At 42.9% G+C, this 23,696-nt stretch overlaps 1 protein-coding gene and 1 pseudogene across 1 annotated transcript; both read left to right on the top strand.

Annotated features, from left to right (window-relative positions):
* Window positions 1-6,080: 6,080 nt before the first annotated feature.
* slc16a5b (solute carrier family 16 member 5b) lies at window positions 6,081-12,773 on the top strand. The gene is made up of 4 exons (XM_030789710.1): window positions 6,081-6,540; window positions 10,577-10,720; window positions 10,813-11,676; window positions 12,508-12,773. The coding sequence occupies exons 1-4, from the start codon at window positions 6,081-6,083 to the stop codon at window positions 12,771-12,773; spliced, it is 1,734 nt and encodes a 577-aa protein (XP_030645570.1).
* Window positions 12,774-18,159: 5,386 nt separating this feature from the next.
* LOC115826029 (medium-chain acyl-CoA ligase ACSF2, mitochondrial-like) overlaps window positions 18,160-23,696 on the top strand; it is a 6,008-nt pseudogene continuing 471 nt past the window's right edge.

Below are 23,696 nucleotides of genomic sequence, written 5' to 3'. Positions count from 1 at the left end.
TACTCCTAACTCTAATTCAAAGAGGGGCTTATTCTAGTCCCTTATTAGATATTATTAGAGTGAAGAGAGCACAGCCCAGCTATCAAAAAACCTTGGCACAATTTGACACCTTTTGGAGCAAAGTAACAGCTGAATCAGTAATTTGAAGAGACGTTTGAATTTTATGATGATAATTTCGTAGTTATACCAGGCAGATATGAAATGGTGTGTTCTTAATGTCTTTAGCTGATGTGAAAGTCAGAGCTGCGTCACACTGTTACACTGTTGTTATCCAACACTTAAGACAGTAAAACTAGAACATTACATTTGTAGAAGCATAGCTTCTCCTGTCTACAGTATTATCCTCTGTGTGTGTGACATAACAGCATGAGTGGAACATTCTTGCTTATGTTAGCCTTTTGCTTCTAAACGGTGGAGTAAAATGAACTATTGTTATGTACTGTCTACGCTCACATTTCACCAAAATAAGTGCAGTGAAACCATGTTTGCATTAATGTGTCTAATTAACCTGAAGAATGTAAGAGCAAGTTACTATTATGTCACTACAATGTTCCGCGGCTGTTTTCTTTGATGTCGGTTTAATTTCATACTTAAGGCTCGTGCTGTGTTGTTCGATTGTTCTTAAACATGTCTCTCCCGTTTGCTTTATCTCCTTTCTATGTACATCTCTGGATTTCATGCTGTCACGCCTATTTTTTTTCTCTTTTTTTTTCACTTTCCACAGTAAAGGCACAGAGAAGCGCAGACACAGGAAAGAGACATTGATTTTAGCAAGTTCAATGTCACAGGTTCATTAACCTGAAACAAAACACAGAAAAATATGTCTCTTCGCTCTGTACACTGTACTCTGTACTTGTCTTGTACTGACATGTTTTATAGTTTGGGGTTGTTTTTTTTTCTTCTACCTGAATTGTTATTTGATGTGGGAGGAAATCGTGCTTTTGGGGAAGGGGGTTTGAATGGAGCGCGTGACTATTTTGGGCATGGATGGATGTTTCAACAGATCTTGGATTTCAATTATGACCATCTGTCTCCTTGTTTTTTTTTTCATAGTCCCATCCAGTTTTCGCTGGTTTCGTCGCTATGCTTACACTGTGTCTTAACTTGCAGCCTTGGAGCTTGTAAAGCCTTCCTCTTGGACACGTTCCTGCAGTTCAACCCAGTGTACTTTTTAATCTCACATAACTATAAGTATTCTGTGATGGTAGATTCTTGCCATTTACACCATCATTAATTTGATGCATGATCATTTGCTGTCAATCAAACTCAGTCAGCGTATCACTTCCATTACAGCCATCCAGTGAAAAGGCTATCTGTCTCATTACTCAGAAACGCAAAATACATCAATCTTTGTGGAGCAACAAGCTAAAGAGGACAAAATTCAAGCACACCCTGCAGTGATTTAAGCATGTCTCTGTGCAATCCCAATAGTTATACTCCTAATCAAAATGGCACAGGACTTACTATATAGACTTACATACAAAAGCGATATTTATGAAAACATGTACACATTACATAATATTTAAATGCTTCTCGGAGTTTCTTTGCCCATTTAATGTATTTCTGTAATGTGCTTTTCATTACGTTATTTTTTTTTTTTTTTTTTGGGCCCTGTGTTGATTTACTTACTCTGAGTAGTTTATTTTCCTGGACCTTTGCCTCTCCAGCATTTAATGTGATGACATTAACATTCTCATCATAAAGTTCTTGTTATGTTTAATGTTAGTGTTCATTCACTTCAGTGGTATTCTGTTGGACTATCAACTGAGCAAATTTCTGGGAAAACGAAAACAGAAAGGAATCTATGAGAAATGTAATAAAAAGGGATTACATAAAAATGGAGATTAATAAAAAGGGTATTAATATCTTGCCTTATACAGAGCCTCTTTCTTGAAGAAAGCAGCAACATAATAATACCAACTGGCAGCCTATCCACTGAGGGTGGAGAGCAGCAGAGTTACCAAAGAAATGCTGCACAGGAAAAGATGTGGCTTTGGCCGCCAGCCGACGTTTCACTGATAATTTGTGTCAATTATATGCAGCGGCGTAAAGCAACAAATTAGAAATACGCTGTTACTGAGTTAGAGTCGTTTAGGATTCGTACTTTACTTAAGTATTTCGATTTTTGGCAACTTTTACTTTTACTGCAGTACTTCTCTGAACCCAGTACAGACTGTCCTTGACTAAAGACATGTGCGACTTGTGACCACTTGTATTCGGGGCGGACATTCCATTGACCTTATTATATTATATTCACGTAGCATCCTTTGGTTGCAACCACTAACAACGACTGCTCCGTCCACTGTGGGATAACACAGACTGGACATGCTGCCATGTTGTCTGGGTCTCAGTGTGTCTGGGCTTCTGGCCTTCTCGCTGTATTTCATTTTATTATTGTGCTTTCATATAATTACGAGGCTGTATTATTATTATTACTACTAGTAGTAGTAGAAGTAGTAGTAATAGTAGCAGTAGTAGTAGTAGTATTCTAAATTTGTATTATTTTAATATGAATAATATGTGAAATTAGTGAAAAAATATAGCAAAGCCCTATCATACAATGTATCAGTCATGCATGTTAATTGTTTATATGTGTGTATGGGGTCGTTAAAGGGGTTTCAGAATAACGTCGAAATCGACTCATGACGTGCTTGTCGGCCCGGAACCCCGATGTAAATCGAGGACAGCTTGAAACTGATTTTGACTCCTGCTACATTTTCACCGAGACAACTCGTTACTCATTTCATTTATTTGTCCGATTAAATACTCAGTCTGGTCACAAAAACCGATGCGAAAGGAGAGCAAGCGTACCCAGAGACTGTAACTTTTGTGCAGGCTCATGGTTTTGCCTGGCCAGACAAACAAGTCACTTAGCGGGCTTTGCACTAGTACCTCTATATGTAGATCACCGGGCACTGAGAAAAATGGAAGGTGACGGTCCAACCACTACCCATACTAACCCTGATTATTCATACCCATACTTGAAGGAAATGTTTACTTTGCGAAAGATGATTTAAAACCAAATGAGATTTGCGGTTTGCTGGGTATGCTGCATCAACACTAAATTTTGGCATTCAGATCTCACAGTCTCAGGAATGTCACTGAGGTAGCACTAACTAGTTTAGCCAGTCATAATTGTGTCCATCAATGACGTCTGCCTTTTGCTAACACTAACCAGTTACCACAACCATATTTTAGATCTGGACTCTGCCATTACTGTAAGCTCTTTTGTCATAACTGTAACCATATTTTATTCCAATTAAGATTTCCTTCAAGTTGGCCTATGTACGGTCACGATTAGGGAGTGGGTCAAGTTATTCATTTGTGCTTATCTGTTTGAGACAGCTTCATCTTATTGTCCGGCATTTTAAATATTTGTTCAGTATTACCTATCTGTGAGTCAGCTACTTAAAAGTGAAATATTGTTTAAATATTATTGTTAAATAATGGATTTGAATTTACAACATTTACTTTTAATTTTGATACGGGGAAAACCAGATACTTTTGACATGTAATTTTTAATGGGTGACCTTAAGGTTGACTTATGTAATATTCTGGTGTGATATTGTTACTTTTTCTTAACTGTGGCATGTGTGTACTTTTCCCACCACCGATTGTAGTTCAGTCACTTCCAGTCTACCTCATCACAGTATCTGACCTTCGGTCCATCTGTATATTTATTTGCCATGATTTGACGCTACGAAGATTATCTCTTGTTCACACCCTCAGTCTCCTTCAATGCTGTGGTAAATTTACAGAATCACGCCATCAAGGAGAATCAATCTTGAACTGACAACATCAAAGCAAAAGCAAACACCTCGGTTCGGTGTGTGTACTTTCAGTTCATATGTCCATATTGACAGAGGTCACACGAATTTTAAGGGAAACTGTGAGTGCTGAAATGTCCGCATAAGCATTAGGTGCTGATTAGTGAGTTTTAGGCACTGCGAGCGTAAGAGCACACAGAAAGAGGGTCGTGTTACGATATTTGTTATTTAGCCAAATCCAATTAGTCCAGTGTCTAAACTGGTTTCGCAATACAGACGCGTAGGTTTGTACTGTTATCTAGATGACTGATCCGTTTGGACAATTTCCAAGACAATAACAGGCCAGGTAATAGATGCTTGGGAACTGAACTTCCTCTTTCCACAAGCAAATTGAAGGGAACACCTATTACGAGAAATAACTGGAGAGTACACCGCATTTCATCCGCCTGTTTTTGGATATTCAGGAAACGTGTATTCGCCCACAGAAAGAGAAAAAAACAGAGGTTTCAGTTTTTCGATCGTCATTTTAAAAATCAATACCTGTCTTGCATGACAACAGAAAACTTTTTGCAAAACAGGTCTTTTCATCTTTATGCTTAATGTTTTATTTCTGCGCACTCGTGAATGTCTGTGAATGAGAGATTGATTGTTAATCTCACCCAGAAGTAATGCATTCTCATATATTAGCGTAATATTCATAAATCTGTATTTCACGCCTTCCTTTTACTTTTTTCCGAACTGGGTTTTCCAGTGCCTAAGCATGAAGAGACTTAATTGCTCTGGTGATAAATAAACAGCCATGACCTTTAAGCCACGTGTCTACTCTCCACCTCCAATCCTGTCTACACCACAGCGGCCACTGAGCGATGTATCAGCTGCCCACATGCTCTGTGCAGTCTCGATTCTCAGCCCGTTGAGAAGTTCAGACCGTACACTGATCACACGCAAGGCCAGCGGGTAGCAACTACCCGACGCAAGGCACTCAGTGTCAAGTACAGGTGACACCTTCACTTTGAGGTGACAAAAAGGGAGAGGCGAGCTATGTTACGGTAAAGAAGAGTAAAGCACAGGAGGTAAGCAATGATAATGTCAATTATTACATATGTCATGCGATTAATTGCCTGGAAAATTATAGGAGAGCTAAACTTAAGCCAGCACATGGGCATTATACTCTATATGAATAATGGATCGTTTTCGTGTATTGAAACAAACCTTTAAAAGTCGCGTTTATGTCTTTTTTTTTATCTGATATATAAATTTATGGCAGCCAGATACCCTGTGGTGTTTGCAGGTGCCGGCCTGTCCTGCTGTTCCCATGGAAACAAATACCCAAAGGGCTTTGAAAAACTGAAGTAAAAAATTGATCCCAATAAGGAACGGGCAGCGTTAGGCTTATTTTGAATCTTAGAAAACTGCGTCGAATTTCCCGAGACATTGAGCGATTCTAAATGATCTGACCTAGCGAAAGAGAATGCAGTATTTAGAGATTTTGTCATTATTATTACAAAGAAAGATTATCTGTATTCCACAGTTGCGTACTTGTGAGCAAGAGGGTGGAGGGGTTTTGATCGGCGCGCTCCGTTTAATGGCAATGAAAGTTTGCGGCTGGTGGGCAGTCCGTTTCCACCCGTACTACCGAGCACTTGATGGGACAACGAATTTGAGATACTAGAAGCTGACGCAACCGGTGGGGCCCGAAGCACGTGTGTCGTAATACGTTATTATCGAATTAGAAGCGCTAGCTCAGTATGAGTGCGAGACAGCGTGGTACATTGAGGCTGGACGTATACCTAATGTCATTCTGATTCTGTAATGAATTTCCAGATGTCAGTATTGCCTTGGGCTTGGGTATGTCTTATTGTATTGTTCTTGTGATATAATTTTGTCTCGTGTATTAACTGAGTTATGTTGCTGGCTGTGCAATGACGGAATACTGTGCGTTACAATGAAATATAACTTTTAAGCCTTTAAGCAGTGCTGTATTGGCTGTGTATTTGTGCACTAAAATGTATGCTGCATACTCACGACAAAAATCAGTGTATTTCCTCTGTTTGATTTTGTTTACCGTTATTAGCTCATTCTTAAATTGTTTGTGTTTACTTTTTACATTTATTGTGGAGCTTTCATACAGGGTTCAGGAATTGTTATGAAATTCGACAACATATGCATCACTTAACCTGTTTAAATGCTTGATTCTTGAGATGTATACTAGCCAACAAACTTAACTAATTAGAATGCATACACCATAAAAGTCTCTCTTGGTATCTTATCCCGCAGACTAGGGCGTGGACCGAGGCTCCGCAGTAAAACACAATGACAGAAGGTGTGGACTTTCATCAGACCCAGACCCAGAGGACAGGAGAAAGTGATGGGCTCAGAACCATCCAGAGACAATCGAGCCGCGACACAAGCCACCAGGCTGAGACGCGGGTCAGGGACTCTGTTGTCCGGTCGGCTGAAACCCCGCCAGAGCAGGAGGAGAGTGCCAACTGTGATTCAGAGCAACAGGAGGATCAGGATGGAGAAAACTCCCTTCCCGAGGGCTCCGGCTATCCTGCTGGGGGAAAGGAGGATGTGCACAGCCAGAATGCAGCACCTGATGGTGGTTGGGGATGGGTGGTGTTGGTGGCCACCATTCTGGTCCTTGCGCTCACCCTCCCTTTTCCCTCTTGTATTGGTATCTTTTATACAGACCTGCAGACGGAGTTCAGTGCCAGCAATACAGAGACATCTTGGGTTCCAGCCATAATGACGGCGGTGTTACATGCCGGTGGTATGAGTGCTACTTTTACACTGACATTGCTATGAAGCTGATGTCTAAGCAAATTCATCACCAAAGACTGAACAGCTACGGAGCGTTCAGAGTGCCAAAATAATAAAACCATAATTAGTAATAGATAAGTAAACAAAAGAATACAAAGCCAAATACATGCTTAGATGCTAAAAGTTTGACTTCATTTTCAAGTGTATTCATTTATTCTTTCTTTCTTGGTCATTTATTTGATGTGCGATATTGTCACGGCTGGTGGTGTGGTGCAGGACCCAAGTGCAAAGACACGATGGTTGAAGGTGAAAAAACGGAAGGCTTTACTTAAAATGAAGACCATAATACAGTGCAAACAAATAACAAAGGCCGATAACAAAAAGGTGCAGCATGACAGTGCGCAAAATACACAAACAACGATAGACAAAGACAAGGCAAACACTAGGACTTAAATAGAAGGAAAACTAATCAGGGCAAAACAGGATTGGGCGAAATTAACAAGGTAATAATCAGACAAACGGGAACAGGTGAGGGGCGGAGACAGGCACAGAACAAGAGCACAAAGACATGGCAAACTAAAAGTCCAAAATGGCGGTGCAGGTTGTGACAGAGCCCCCCCCTTAAGGGGCGGCTCCAGACGGCCCAAAAGAAAAACAAAAGTCCAGAACAGACCGGGTGGGTGGGGGGGCGCACAGAGGGATGACCGAAGGTGCTGCAGCCGACGGGCCCCCTCTGCGGCCGAGCAGGTGAGGGGTTGGCTGGAACAGACTTTCAAACTGGCAGAAGAACAGGAACGGGGCAGTCTTCAAAACAGCCTCGACGATGGCTAGAGGGCTGAGCTGGATCGGGGAAAGGGCCTCGGGAACAGGACAGGGCGTCAGCACGGGAGCTGACCAGGACAGGGCGTCAGCACGGGAGCTGACCAGGGCCGGGAAAGCGGCCTCAGGAACAGGGCAGGACGTCAGCATGGGAGCTGACCAGGACAGGGCGTCAGCATGGGAGCTGACCAGGGCCGGGGAAGCGGCCTCGGGAACAGGACAGGGCGTCAGCATGGGAGCTGACCAGGACAGGGCGTCAGCATGGGAGCTGACCAGGACAGGGCGTCAGCATGGGAGCTGACCAGGACAGGGCGTCAGCATGGGAGCTGACCAGGACAGGGCGTCAGCATGGGAGCTGACCTGGGCCGGGAAAGCGGCCTCGGGAACAGGGCAGGACAGCGCACCCTCCATGGTGCGCCGGGCAGCGCATTCCTCGCGCTGGGCAGCGCACCCTCCATGGTGCGCCGGGCAGCGCATTCCTCGCGCTGGGCAGCGCACCCTCCATGGTGCGCCGGGCAGCGCATTCCTCGCGCTGGGCAGCGCACCCTCCATGGTGCGCCGGGCAGCGCATTCCTCGCGCTGGGCAGCGCACCCTCCATGGTGCGCCGGGCAGCGCATTCCTCGCGCTGGGCAGCGCACCCTCCATGGTGCGCCGGGCAGCGCATTCCTCGCGCTGGGCAGCGCACCCTCCATGGTGCGCCGGGCAGCGCATTCCTCGCGCTGGGCAGCGCACCCTCCATGGTGCGCCGGGCAGCGCATTCCTCGCGCTGGGCAGCGCACCCTCCATGGTGCGCCGGGCAGCGCATTCCTCGCGCTGGGCAGCGCACCCTCCATGGTGCGCCAGGCAGCACATTCCTCGCGCTGGGCAGCGCACCCTCCATGGTGCGCCAGGCAGCGCATTCCTCGCGCTGGGCAGCGCACCCTCCATGGTGCGCCAGGCAGCGCATTCCTCGCGCTGGGCAGCGCACCCTCCATGGAGCCATCGGAGTCGCTGCTTGAAGAGGGGGATTCAGGGTGGCAGAGACAGGAGACCCAGGAGCGGACACAGCCCTAGAGATGGTTGGGCCCAGCACCACAGTCCATGTGGTGCCTGGGTCTAGGGCTGGGAGCCCCCCCCCAAAAAATTCCCCCCCCCTGGGTTAGGGGCTGGAGAACCTACCGAGAGAGGGAGCCCCGCCGCACCCAGGTCAGGAGCTGGAGCCGTCTCTGCCCGGGGGACAGAAGTGTCTGCTGGGTCCTTGTTAGGTCTATCGTTCTGTCACGGCTGGTGGTGTGGTGCAGGACCCAAGTGCAAAGACACGATGGTTGAAGGTGAAAAAACGGAAGGCTTTACTTAAAATGAAGACCATAATACAGTGCAAACAAATAACAAAGGCCGATAACAAAAAGGTGCAGCATGACAGTGCGCAAAATACACAAACAACGATAGACAAAGACAAGGCAAACACTAGGACTTAAATAGAAGGAAAACTAATCAGGGCAAAACAGGATTGGGCGAAATTAACAAGGTAATAATCAGACAAACGGGAACAGGTGAGGGGCGGAGACAGGCACAGAACAAGAGCACAAAGACATGGCAAACTAAAAGTCCAAAATGGCGGTGCAGGTTGTGACAGATATTCATTTATTTTTCATTAAGTTATTGTTATATAATATTTAAATTTATCTTTTTATCTTGGCACTGTTGATCCTCCACGGAGCACAGAAATTGTAAACATGGACACACCAATTTTCTCGATTTTGAAACAGTTTTGTTTTTCAGTCATGCTGATCATAACACATGCTATGCTCATTTTAAAAAAAAAAAAAAAATTAGTGCGAATCTAAAATTGAAGCACTGTGCAAAACACGCACGTACGTTTTTCACGGACACATTTACGGCATTTACAAGATTACTTAGAAGCACAGTTGGCTTTCGTAAAGGTTCTGGATAAGAAAGAGTGGAGATGAGGAGTTGGTGAGGGTGTTTCTGGGATGCTTCAGTCAGGGGGTTATTAATACACTGAAGGACTGTCCATGACACAGCCAGGAGTCCATTGTTCTTGGGTCAGTCTGTTTATTTGTCTTGGAGCTGCTTTCTCTCTGCTGTCTCCTGGAAAGGGCAGAGCCAAGAACAACATTAAAGTTAACCTATCAAATGATCTGCACGCAGTGCCGCGCCTGCCAACCCATTGTTTCTTGAGACCAGAGGTGTATAGATCAGTCGTTGGCGGTGCAGTGACTAATGCAGAAACAATCTTGTCCAATAAGGTGGCTGAAAATAAAAGATAAAACCTATAGATGAAGATAAAATCCTTTGAAAACCCAACAGTAATGTCTTCATTGATTGTAATTAAGTACATTTAGATATTGCACGTATGGAACAGCCCAAGTAGTTGAGAGGTTAAAAGGAAATCTAGCGCACACCTCTCTGAAATATTTCTTAGTAATGAGGAAAAAGAGCTTGGTAACGTCTGGAGTGAGATCTTTTTTTGCGTCTGTTGTTCATCTTCTCTTGGTTACACAGTGTAAACATTTACTTTTAATGTTACAAAGAATATAAAAATCTAAAAACATATATAAATATCCAGTTAAAGCCGCGTGATTATCGATGGAGTAGAAAAAAGATGCTCACATAGAGGTCTGGTTCTTTGCTGCCTGTATTGTAGTGAAGCAGTAAACAGTCCTATGTTTGAGAATAACACTTTTTCGACAGAATACTTAGCAGTGTTATCGGTTCGAGGCAAACTGAAAATCCTCTTATAAATTTGCTTTCCTTGAGTGGATTCAAATGAATCTGGTCCATACATCTTTCTTAAGCATGCTGTGTAATGTGTCTCTGACAGAGAAGAGCCATCTTATGCCTTTCATGTGACCCCCAAGTAGGGGAATAATTGTGTCTTTCTTCATTCAAGACTGTTGAATTTGAACAGCATACATGTTTATCATAGTTCTGTTAAGGCTCTCCTAGAACTGTAAAATGGGGGGGGGGGGGGGGGGACTTTACTTGTATCTTGTCAATATGAAGGATAATAGAAGGCTGGCCAGTCATAGTACAGGGACAAACTGTTGTCTACAGCCTTCCTCATATGTATGTGTGGGGTAATGCTAAAAACAGTAATCTGTAATTCAAATATAGTCATTTTGATTTTGTCTGGAGCTTTGTGAGCTGTGTTCTGGTCTGTGTGTTTGCCTTTTGTCGCGCACATACTCATTATTCTGTTCACAATGCCCTCCTGCGTCCGCAGGCCCACTGTGCAGTGTCCTCGTGGAGCGCTTTGGTTGCCGAGCAACAGTAATTTTAGGTGGGATCCTGAGTGGCCTAGGGATGGTGGCCAGTTCTGTTGCTCAAACCCTAGTGCACCTGTACATATTTGCCGGAGTCATCACAGGTCTGTTTATACATTTCTTTGTTAAACTGTCATAAATTTCCTAAAATACTTTGGGTAGACCAAAATGATGTTTTTTTTTTTTTAATTCTCAGGCCTGGGATTCTGTTTGGCTTTTCAGCCATCAGTCACGATGATGGGATACTACTTTGTGCGCCGACGAGCATTTGCCAATGCCCTGTCGTCCACAGGAACTGCCTTGGGCTTGAGCACTCTTCCCTTGCTTGCCAACTTTCTGCTCAGTCGTTTCGGCTGGCGAGGAAGCTTTCTGATCTTGGGTGGAGCTCTCCTGAATTGTTGTGTTTGTGGAGCAGTGATGAGACCCTTGGGATCCAGCTCAAAGGGACGGACGGGAGCAAAACAATCCGAGATTCCGCTGGACAAAACGAACAGTCTCTCGATTCGACGGGAGAGGGAGGGGCTGAAGGGCCGTCTGCGGACCACCCTCTCCGGTCTGATGGCATTCCTACGCAGACATTTGGCCTTTGACCTCATCCGCACTCACGTGCGTTTCTGTGTCTTCGCCTTGGGAGTGACCTGGATGATGCTTGGTTTTGTGGTTCCTCTAATATACCTGGTACCATATGCCACTGCTCATGGCATGACCCAAGACCGGGCCGCCCTGCTCATGTCCATCCTAGGACTGGTCAACATCTCGGTGCGGCCAGTGGCAGCTCTGGTTTTTGGCTTGCCGCGATTCCAGGGAAGCCGGCGTTTCATTTACGTGTTTGCCGCGGCCTTGTTGGTCAACGGTTTGAGTAACTGCATCTGCGGCGTGGCGGCCAGTTTCTCAATCCTGCTGGTTTACGTGGTAATATTTGGCCTCTCCATGAGCATGATTGGTTCCCTCCTGTTCACTGTGCTTATGGACACTGTGGAAATGAGCCGCTTCCCTGCTGCTCTGGGTCTTCTCAGTGTTATGGAGAGCATCATGTTGCTTCTGGGCCCACCACTAGCAGGTAATGTATACCTCTGCTTTTGTATAAGTGCATGCCTTGAGATAATTCTTCACCCCTGCTCAGGGGTACACCAAACCTCTAGAGCTTTGCCTTCTCACAGGATTTTTGTTCCAGCCTTAATCTATCGTATCACCTTTCAAAAGGAGGTTTTGACAACGCCGGCTCCGAGTCTGCGTTAGACGCTGCATTTGTGTTTTTTTGAGTCAGTATGCATATGAATCTTTTGTCTACGTGGATACATGGAAACACCTTGTGCCTGTTTGTGCTTGTGAGTATGGAAACGTGTGCCTCTTTGTTTCTCTCTATCTGTCTCTCCATCTGTTCACCTCTAGTTTAACCTGCATGCGTCATGAGTGAAACGAGTCACAAGGAAATGGAATGTTCTGGATATTGTTTGTGAGCAAGTGTGGTGGTGTGGGAGAGGAGGCTTGTTTTGTGGGTGGGGGAGTGGTGTCACATGGTGGGTGGTCCTGAGTTGCTGTGGGGGGGGAGGGAGGGGGGGAGCTGACTTAGAGGACCTCAGGCTTGTCACATGACTGGAGTGGCATGGTGGCTGCTCTGCTGCCTGGGGGTCGAGAGTGCACTTTGGAGGGTGAGCGCGCCAGATGCAAGGGGGTGGGGGTGGGGGGGGTGACGGCAACGGACCTCTCCAGTTACCAACGCCATGGCAACCCAAATGTCAAGTCCGGTGACAGGCCCTTTAGTCTTTATGGGAACATGTTTGCCAGGACACAAGCCTGTCCACTGTTCACGTTGTTGGTGTCGGTTTTAATTTCAGAATGACTTTTATTTTTTAAAAAACTTACAACAGAAATGATTCTTTTCTTTCAGGGACGCTGGTGGACACCACAGGCCAGTATAAGTACGTTTTTTACGCCTGCAGTGCCTCTGTATCGTCGGCGGGCGTTTTCCTTATGTGCTCCTTCTATTGGCTGGACAGCCGGAGAGAATGTGAGAACAAAATCGCATCCTCGCCCGGTGAGGTCCGTTCTTTGAAGCCCGTTATCAAGCTCGCCGTAGACTGCGAATACACCCAAGTGCCTTTAGAAGCCAGAGAAGCACTGGACAGTGAAGCTGGTGCTGTAAGCGATGTTTAAACAGACCCCCCCCCCCCATACACACACACACACACACACACACACACACACACACAAGTACTATTTTTCATGCTCCTGCAGAAAAGCAACACACGCACAAGCATGTAGAAACGACGGCAAAGCTTCTGTAACTGATTATTAACGTACGCAGATACACTCGCATGTTAACAGATCCCCCCCCCCCCCCCCCCCCCGCCCCCAGTCCTTTCTGCTTACTGCACTCCTCTTTTTACTTCTCCATTCCTCCTTCTTCAGTCCATTAATTACTAGCCCCTCAGGCAGAGTTTACACAGAGACACTCTTTGTACTTTCTTGGTTTTCATGATCATGTAGACTAGACCAGTTATTGTATTACTTAACTGTTATTACTGGATTCAAAAGGAACAGATTTACTTTACAACGCAATCGTGACGTTTATACGAAAGAGAATTTCACAAAATGTCATGTTAATGAGAGACCTGCTAGATGATTTACTTGAAAGATCATTTGAAAAATGAATGAATTAAGGCCAGTTAAATAACTGTGAGGCAGTGTTTTTCAACATCTATGTTTGTCTGTTTTTTTGGGGGGGGAAGGACAACGACACATTTTACTTTAACGAAAATATTTGTACATTTCTTAAAGAATGCACAGAACCCTCCATTGTGTAAATCAGTTGTTTAGATTCTAAAATAGTAAACTTGTCAATAAAAAAGGAGCTATATATTTTAGATAAGGAACATTTAGATATGTTATATTTACAATGAATTACATATTTATACAAATGCCATATTTGTATTAAAATAAATTGATTAAGTTTGTGTTGTCACTGTGTTTTCATCTCATGAAGGAACAGTGATGTTTCATAATTACAGTGCATAATTTGTTAATGACTATGCAGAATTCCCTGTAATACAGCAGTCATGTTTCCTTTGTGTGTTGCACCACCCTGAGGACAGAGAGGTGAACTACAGTTAGTCCTGTTAAATATACTATAAGGCAGGTGTGTCAAAAGTACTGTTTGCCTGTTGCTTTTCACACACAGCTGTTTTTGAGGGAAAAATCAGCATGTAATTAAGAGGTGAAAACAAAAGCAGCGAGACCATGGCCCTCCAGGACTGGATTCTGACACCCCTGCCCCCCTGGTCCCTTGCTCCTCTGCTCTAAAGCTCGAGAGCCTGCCCTCTGTTGAGCTTTAAGAATGCAGAGGGAAATGTGTGTGTGTGTGTGTATGTATATATATATGTATGTATATATGTATATACACACACACACTTTTTTGTTTTCTTTATAATCCCATATTGCTGTGTCATTTATTTTGTGTTGGACACAGAGAATGTCTGCGGTATACATATTTATACCCCTTTAAACATTTTTATTTCCAGCCATACATACACCCATACATTCTTACATATGTGCCTTTATACACACATTTACACAGAGAACCCACACCTCTGTTCAGCTAATGAATCCCCGTTTGCAGGGGCGATTCCAGGATTTTTTAAATGGGTTGGCGGGGGAGTGGGGGCTTCAGAAAATTCTATAAATACAGCGTTGAAAATTGACTTAGAAGACGCGATTTTCAGGCACTCGTGCGGTGCCCTGTGCCCTAACCCCCCCCCCCCCCCCCCCCCCCAAAATAAATACAAAGCATTAAGTCCCTAACTTAACCATTAATATTACACAAAGCTACATTTGATAGCTGTGGTCTGGCCTGATAAAAGGCAGAATCATTCAATTGTGAAGCCGTTTTTGGATACGCAAATAGGGCTTAATTTCTCCCACCAAACCCCTAAATAACGTTGTTTTGTTCCAATACAAACGTAAAAACCTATGAACTATTCTACAGCTTAAAATTCTCAACGTCATTGGATCAGATCGCTAACTTACCATTCTCAAACCCAATATTTCAGTATGTACCACTTTATTGTATCTGGGAAAAGTGATTGTGCCTTTAACCTAAAACGACAGGAAGAACCGATTAGGTAACATTTCTCTATTTTCTATTCATATGGTGGTGCACCGCTGCTGAACAACACGGGAAAGTCATTAACTGGTTTGCCAAAGTTATGTTAGCCAAGCTATCTAATTAGATACGTAATATTATAATGGAACTCTTGGGAGCTGAAGCCGTTATACCTGCGAGGGACCTTTAGGGATATCGAGGCTCCCGTAGCCTTCCGCCGTGGGTAGGCTACATCGCTCACTACTGTTCCTGTTATCTGGAGTTCAGCTGCATATGCATATTATTGCCGCACAACACCACCCCAGTCCACATACAGTAAACACTCCTTATCCGCAGATTCGCTTTTCGCGGTTACATTTAACCACGATTCGAAAATATTAATTGAAAAATTCCATAAATAAGCAATTCATAAGTTTTAAATTGCGCGCCGTTCTGAGCAGTGGGGGGAAATTATCTCACGCCGTCCTGACATGAATTATCTCTTATTGTGCCTAATTTATAAATTAAACTTTATCGTAGGTATGTATGTATAGGAAAAAACATATTATATAGAGGGTTCGGTATTATCCGCGGTTTCAGGCATCCGCGGGGGGTCTTGGAAAGTATCCACTACGGATAAAGGGGGACTACTGTATTTCAAAATGTATAGTTGAGTGTGTACAGAGCATGAACACAGACATGATCTGTGGTCGAGTCGTGTCTCTCCTCCTGTTTGGAAAACGTGGTACGGTGATTCCGCATCGCAAATCAGGCAGCTACTGCTCTGATCCAGTTGCGTTAAGTATTATCAAATTTACAGGCAGCGATTGGCAGCGAATCAGGCAGCGATTGACAGCGCTCTGGTCCAATGGCGTTGGGCATTGTTAGATTGACAGTACTGTAGCCCAATGGCGTTGTGGGGGCACGGTGCGGGAGGCGGGGGTGTCAAATTTAATGGCGGGCCGGTGCCACCCCTTTAGACACGCCCCTGCCCACTTGACTCAGGCTTTGATGGACGGGGGGGGGGGGGGGTGTCAAATTTAGTGGTGGGCCGGTGCCACCCCTTGCCACCCCTTTAGACACGCCCCTGCCCACTTGACTCAGGCTTTGATGGACAGAAGAAGAGAGGAGTACAATGATTAAGCGTCTCTCTCAAGTTGGGATTGAAAACAGGCATCTGTTTTGCAGGAGGAACTGGTTTTTGGGGTTGGCATCTGATGTGACCCTCTCTCTTTGCCTGGTTCTTGTTTCCTCAAACACATCCTTGTGGTGTGGTGTGCTTTTTTTTACTCTTGTGATTTTCATATCTGTCTTAATAAGATGATTACTTAAGCGGAGCACTCACCAAAGCAGGCACAGAAACAGCACTGAAACCTTTAAGCTGGAACATGGTAGAGGAAAAGCAGCACTTTTCTGGCTCATACGAAATGTTCTGAGCCTGTGAAAAAAGTACAGGGGTTCCTGGACCCTACAGCAAATGAGTCTAACTGTCCTAGTCCATTTGCTGTGTGCTTTGTGTCAGTTTGTTATCTGTAAGCACATTGAAATACCTATATAAGGTAAACTGTCCAGTGCTGTAATCATGGGTAACAATTAATGAATAAATCTTTTTTATAAAGCAATAAGTTAATATATAACAATGTCTATATAAATATATGTAGCTATATTTACAAAATCTCTTTACAATATATGCAAATATCACAGATAAGATTACAAAGTTTTAAAAACTATAACTAAATTAAATGACTTGGAGCCCATTGTAATGCCCAGGTTCTCACTACCTCCCTCTGGTGGTCACTTTGAGCTCCGTTTTCATTGATTTAGTCAGTGCCTTGGCTCCTTGGTTCCTTCAGTTATTTATTATCACTAGTTTCCTTGGTGAAGCCAATGGTATAGATAAATTGTAGTTCATGGTATACTGCGTTAATGGTTCACCGTGATTATTGTCATTAATGGTTCACTGTGAATATTCACTCACTCAGTAAACTAGGAACTGATTTGTCACAAACTCAAAAAATAGAAATGCAAATGTAAATGTTATTGCAACAACAAATTCAGACAGTACAGAATTGATTTAACATTGAGCAAATTGTGATTTAGGTTGAACTACAGCACATTTCCTACACATACACACATATAGAAACTTCCAAAGTACACACAGCAGGGCTAACAAAGTAATGACAGACAATGACAATATCCTCACCACCTTTAGTTTACCTGAATGAAACATTAATCCTGTGTTTGTACTGCTTTGTTCCTGGTTTGTGTTCCCATGCCTCTATCTCATGATCTTCCCTGTGATAAATACAAGTTTGTCACCTCCACACACATCAAGTCTCTCAATTCGTGATACCCCTTCAAACTTAACTATTTGTATAAAATATTACACTAAAAATGCTATGCAAAATTTGATAAAGTTTTCATAAAGTTTGGGGTTTGGGCAGTTTTTTAGTGGCATCCTGAGATTGGAGAAAGGTACAAAGTTTGAAGAACAGCTGGTCTTGACTCAAACATTTTATCAAAAACTAACAGTCTAAGAGCAGACAAAGAACTTTACAAGGACTGGTGAATCCTCAGATAAGGGTGGTGTAGCTATCTTGAAGGAGTTTCACCTGAAACAGGATCTTCAGGCCAGAAAATCCTGGATTTAGGATCCTCAAACATGACATTTTGGTCTAACCAGAGTTTTCAAACCTTTTTACCACTTAAGCACAGAATTTTTATTTCTGTTATTTTGTATTTTATATTATTTTGAAACATATTCATTGTTTGGTTGTCTTTTGAAGTATTTCTAGCAAGGTCCTTTTATAACATGTATTTTTGAACATCACAGATTCTTTGGTCCATTGATGAACTCAATTCGAGATGTTGAAAAAATTAGTTACAACTGAAAAAAGCATGAATGAATTTTATAAATATTATTTATATTCTTCATGTTTATATTCTTCATATTCTTCATTTTGTCAAGCACATCACTTATTTCTTATTTTAAATTAATGTATTGACAATTTATTACACCATTTTCAGCACTGTCGTGTTTTAGCATCAAAGTTTAAAAAAAGAAAAGGGTCAAAATGATCACAAAATTTATAGTAGTGGTACACAGAACCCGTTGTTCAGGGGTTTATTAAAACTAGTAGTAGGCCAAATAAATATCAGAAAACATGTGTAATTGCATCAGTGCATCTATTTCACAAAGGTTCAACCAATCATATTTGCCTCCACCCAAATACTTCATCCAAACAGAAGGCAACATAGTTCAGAATTACGTACTTTACCTCCATGAGAACAGAGCACTGGGAAACTCCAAAGTCCAAAGGTTTGAGTGTGGAGTATAAGCTGAAGCCACATTATCCTATAGCTGCTAACAAAATCTAATTCATACATCAAGAATGTCCAAAAGGATTATAGACCAATTATTCAAATCCAGTACATTTGTCAGGAAATCCACAAACAGGGGGAATGCAAACATTTGGAACTGGTTGTGTTGCAGGTGAGTGCTTAATCAATTATATTGGTTTTCATTCATCCATCTGTTTTAATTCATGTATCTATTTTGTATCAAATGTATAATTATAACTAATAAAATGATCAGTATGGCTTTTGGTCAAATGTATTATTTCTCAGAGGCTGTTGTACCATTTGCTCCATTCCATAATGTACCATTTGCTTCGTTTTGGAAATGGATCAGTACCTGGTTTTGCACTCGCTGTATTTTTGTGCTGTAGGGAACTTTTTGTGTATCCCAAATATGGAAATAAAGAATTTTAAAGTATCAGGCTGACTCAGGCTGATTTTAAAGAATTATGAAGTCGGAATTATGATGAATTTAAAAATTTAATACAGCATGGAGAGTTTCTCTACAGCTGAAATACAAGAAGACATGTGCCATCAGAGAAGACAGTAAAGGAGAGAAAAAACAGTGTTGGTAGTGAGAGAGAGAGAGAGAGAGAGAGAGAGACAGAGAGAGAGAGACTTTAACAAAAGAAATGAATGGTAATATTGCTGTCCAGAGATCCTCCTCTTCATAGTTGATGTCCAGTCCTCACACTCACAAGGTCTCCTGGATGCCAGTGCATCTACATAAACATATAAATTAAGTTAATTCGATCTAAAGTATACCTCTGATGATTAGAGGAACCATTAGGATATACGATAAATCCTCACATAATATGAATGAATGAATGAATGAATGAATGAATGAGAGACTTAATCAAAGCAGATGAATATTCTTTAGTAAACAAAGACTTAAAATAATGATAAGACGAGGTGTTCAACCCCTTGATTCAAAATCAACCCCTTCGGTATAATTATGGCATGGCTGCATCTCCACAGGACTCACACAGATTACTTTTGATGTTTCTTTCACCTGACACTTTCAAATGACACTACTATTCACTATTACTCTCCTCTGAACATACTATTCAACCACAACAACAACCACAATGGTTCGTCTCGGTTTAAAGTTTTCACTTTGTAACTTCATTTTCCTTTCTCTCAGGGTCCCTCCACGTGGACAGTCCACCCGCTGTCCCCTCCTTAACCAGCAGCTATGTCCACGGTACCTCTAATATATCAATCCTCTCTCTGACTGTAAACCAGAGCCTGAGGGCCACAGCGGAGAAATGGCCGGAGCGAGAAGCTGTGGTTTTTCTAGAGGGAACCATCCGAAAAACTTTTCAGCAGTTTCAACAAGACGTAAGTTTCTATTGGTGTCAATCTGTCCGAGGACTTTCGGTAGAGAACTTGTTTCTCATCTGTGTGAGTCAAAATCGAAGATGGGGAGACTAGAAGATATGATTATTTACAGTGCACAGGCCTATTCAACCACTTGAAGCTTGATCATCTTCCTTCCTAATCGCTCAAGTAGCACACAGTAAAAAAAAAAAAAAAAATCATTAAATACCAACTACAGAGTGATGCATACGCGTGAGCGGACATTATTGTATGCTCCACCGTAATATAATTTGCTAATTTACAAGTGTTTCCCCAAAATCTGTCGTATGGCCGTGTCCACAGAGTTCTGAACATTTTTAAAATGATATTTTCTTCTTATTTTCAAAATATACAGGCTTGCTCACCTTTAAATCCTTCGTAAGATCCCTACAGCCAACATAACGTCGATCGCTAATCCCAGACATTCATGATTTTTCGGACTCCTCCGAACCTCGCCGTTTTACGCAGTTTTTGTTATTTCATTGTCTCTCTTTTTAGGTAGACCAGGCCGCGGCAGGGTCTTCTCGCTCTGGGTCTGAAGAAGGGGGACAGACTGGGCATGTGGGGGCCAAACACGTATGAATGGATCTTATTCCAGTTTGCCGCTGCAAAGGCTGGCATCATACTGGTGAGACATTTGAGAGACTTGCGGTACTGAAATGCTGTTAAGATGTTTATAGCCACATGATTTTAAGACGACGTTCTGCAGGTCTCTGTGAACCCTGCATATCGGCCGAAAGAGTTGGAGTACGTCTTGAAGAAGGTGAGAAATAACATTGTTGTTGTTTTCCTTTTTTGTTTGCTTGTTTCTTGTAGTCTTTTTATTACACAACAGATAAATGATTACCTTCATGAAGTTTAATGCATGAGTTTCAGTACATGATCATATACTTCTCTGTGAAATTGATGTTAATGATGACTGCCTTTTCACAACAGTTCTGACTGTCTCTGACACAGGTCCAGTGTAATGTGGTGGTATGCCCGACCCAGTTTAAAAGCCAGCGATTCTGTGATATGCTGAGACAGATCTGCCCTGAAGTGAACACATCAAACTCAGGTTTCATTAAAAGCTCCAGGTACAACAGTGTTGTGGATACCACTCTTAAAATACCAACATGACAGTGTTGTCAGGCCGTTATGATTTTAATGTTTTTTTTTTCACCAAAGTCTAAGAGAAAGCTGACAAATCGAGAGGTGTAATCTCCAGACAAGAGAAGTGTGTATTTCAGTATTGTCAGTCAGCGGTGGACTGGCGAGGATTTGTAATAAGGTGGTGCTCCATTTGAATCCACTTTATCGTTGTTTTGCATCCAGATACCAATGTAGTGTCTGGAATGTCTGAATAGTGTCTGTATAAACCACCAGGTTCATTTAAATACAGCTGAGGAAAGCCATCCATGCAAATGTTAACGTCCACACAGTCCGTAAGTGGTACTGAATCGTGGTATTTTGTGTGGTAAATTGCGTTGTAAGTTGTGACTTGAGGGGGGAGTGAGGTGGTGTTAGGTTGAGGGTTGGGGCATTGAAGGTTTTATGGGGGGTGCAGTGTATATTCTTGTGTGTCCCTGCAGGTTACCAGATCTGAAAATGGTGATCGTGCTGGACAGTCGGGAGGCAGGCATGCTTCACGTGGAGGATGTGATGGAGGCAGCGGATAGCCGACATTACAGTCAGTTAGAGAGTCTGCAGGAGACGCTGTCCTTTGATGATCCTATCAACATTCTATTTACATCGGTACAATACCGTCTTCTCTAAGTTTCAGAAAACCCATTAACATAGAATTCCACTGAAGGTTTCCACACTCAAATCTATTATAGAGTCTGTGACTGGAGCTCTACTCTGTTAGATTTTTATTCAGTATTAAATGCAATATTCACACCATCTCTATATCTCATTCATACATTTATTCGCAGGGAACAACAGGGAACCCAAAGGGAGTTGTGCTATCTCACCACAACATTGTAAACAATGCATATTTCAGTGGACTGCGTGTGGGTTACGGCTGGAGGGTGAGTTTCTCCCATGCTAATCGCCCTCTAACATTTAAAGAGGAACAGATGATAACCATATGACCTGACCTCTTGACCTTACCCCACAGCCTCAGGTACGAGTTTGCGTCCCTGTACCTATGTATCACTCCTTTGGCTCCATAATTGGAGGGATGTGCATGGCATTGCACGGCATCACGTTGGTCTTTCCGGCAACTGGATACAATGGGAGGGCGAATTTGGAGGCCATTCAGAATGAAAGGTGCGCTCAAACTAAACTAAACTAAACTAAACTAAACTAACCTAAACTAAACATGGGATGCAGTGCGATTTCACTTCTGTCCACCAGGGGGCAATCACTACTCTGATTTTATGCGTGTAAGAGACTTTCTTATAGACTTGTCTTTATTTATCTTTTACTGCAGATGTTCTGTCCTCTATGGGACACCCACAATGTATGTTGACATGCTTGGGCAGCCTGACTTTGACAAGTATGACCTGAGTTCTGCTGAAGCTGGTAAGATTATCACCAAATCTGAGAGCATGTGTGTAGAATGTTTCAGTCTGTGTTTATAGGTGCAATTAGCTGAACTTACGCTTTAACAAAGGTGTATAAAAACTCATGTTTAATTTGAAGGAATCATTGGTGGATCTCCATGCCCACCTGAACTCATGAGGAGAATAATAAAAGGCATGAATCTTAAGGAGATGGTGGTATGTGCAACATTTTTTACTTAAAAAAACTCTTTGTTTGTTAGACTAATTTATGGTGAATGTTTCCATGGTCACACATCCTTCTGTTCCCCTTGAATCACCAGATTGGCTATGGGACCACAGAAAACAGCCCGTTGACGTTTCTTGGCTTTCTGTTTGATAATGGGGAGTTCAGGACGGAGAGGGCAGGGTGCATCATGAACCATACAGAGGTCTGGTCGTTAGCATCCTATCTATGCTTTGAAATCTGTTCAGACGTCTCACCTGTGTTCACTTGTTTCTGTTGACCACCTTAATCGATAACTCACATGATTTTTTTTTTTTTTTAGGCCAAAGTGGTGGACCCCAGCACAGGCCAGCTGGTTCCTCTCGGCTCCTCAGGAGAACTGCTGATCCGAGGCTACTGTGTGATGCTGGGTTACTGGGACGAGCCCGAAAAAACTCGGGAGTGCATTACTGAGAGTGGCTGGTACAAGACCGGGTAAGAGGGCCCGATGGAGGGGGGAAGGAGGGCGACGGCCAGTTAACCGTTTCAGGGAGCACTTTTAGTAGCATGGCATTGCTTTGACATGGCCGTTTTTGTTTTTTCTTTATTTCTCTACTGATTTCAGTGACATCGGCAGCTTAGATGCTTTCGGGCACTGTCGTATCGTAGGTCGGATAAAAGACACGATCATCCGCGGAGGGGAAAACATCTACTCCGCTGAGATCGAGCAGTTCCTACACACCCATCCCAAAGTAAAGGAAGTCCAGGTAAGCCTTGTGAAACTGCACGCTATCACACAACGGCAGTATAATTCTTTAGAGGACTGGCTTTCAAATAAGTTCCCATGGAGCAGCTAAACTGGGATAAGGCTTTCATGCACATGAATAAATAAACAAACAGACAAATAAATAAATACAAACTGGCTTGCTCTGCGCTCGTATTGATACACCCATGACTCATTTCATGTTCACCTGCTTCTTCTTTCACACACTGTCTAATGAGTGATCGAATACATCCACATTTACATAAAACCCTCTGCATGACTGAAAAGCCAAAACTTTTTCTGTGATCTGACCTTTAAAAAGTCTCCAGTCCTCAATACATAACCCAGCATCCAAAAGAAGAATTACATAAACGAGATGTTTGTGGCAGTCATTGACAAAATGACACATAAAAACATAATACAGTTATTACATAGGCTCCAATGAGTATGATACTGATACAACAGACATTTTTTTCAGCAGTTTCTCATTACAGATGACACCTGTGATCTAAGGTACAATGTTTAATGTATCTCCCTGGAGTGTGATTGACTCCCCTCCCTTCTCTCAGTTATAAGACATTTATAAAAAGACATCTGTAATATAATGTCTTTTTTCTATATTATTACTAAGCCATGATTGAACACCTTCCCCTCAGCAGGAGCCGTATCGGTTAACCGTGTCTGATAGAGGTCGTTCTTCTAGTGGAAGGTGGATGGATCTGATAGGCGATGTGTTTTCCTGTAGGTGGTCGGAGTGAGAGATGAGAGGATGGGGGAAGAGGTTTGTGCTTGCATTTCACTGAAAGAAGGAGAGAACTGCACTGTAGAAGAA

The sequence above is a fragment of the Chanos chanos genome, chromosome 13 (genome assembly GCF_902362185.1).
Source record: "Chanos chanos chromosome 13, fChaCha1.1, whole genome shotgun sequence".
Classification (NCBI taxonomy): domain Eukaryota; kingdom Metazoa; phylum Chordata; class Actinopteri; order Gonorynchiformes; family Chanidae; genus Chanos; species Chanos chanos.
The sequence above is the reverse complement of the archived record's forward strand: the minus strand, read 5'-3'. Positions and strand labels throughout refer to the sequence as shown.

Coding starts and splice junctions, on each gene's coding strand:
- slc16a5b (XM_030789710.1), top strand. CDS start 6,081: ATGACAGAAGGTGTGGACTTTCATCAGACCCAGACCCAGAGGACAGGA. Junction 10,721..10,812: donor ATTTGCCGGAGTCATCACAG/GTCTGTTTATAC, acceptor TTTAATTCTCAG/GCCTGGGATTCTGTTTGGCT. Junction 11,677..12,507: donor TCTGGGCCCACCACTAGCAG/GTAATGTATACC, acceptor CTTTTCTTTCAG/GGACGCTGGTGGACACCACA.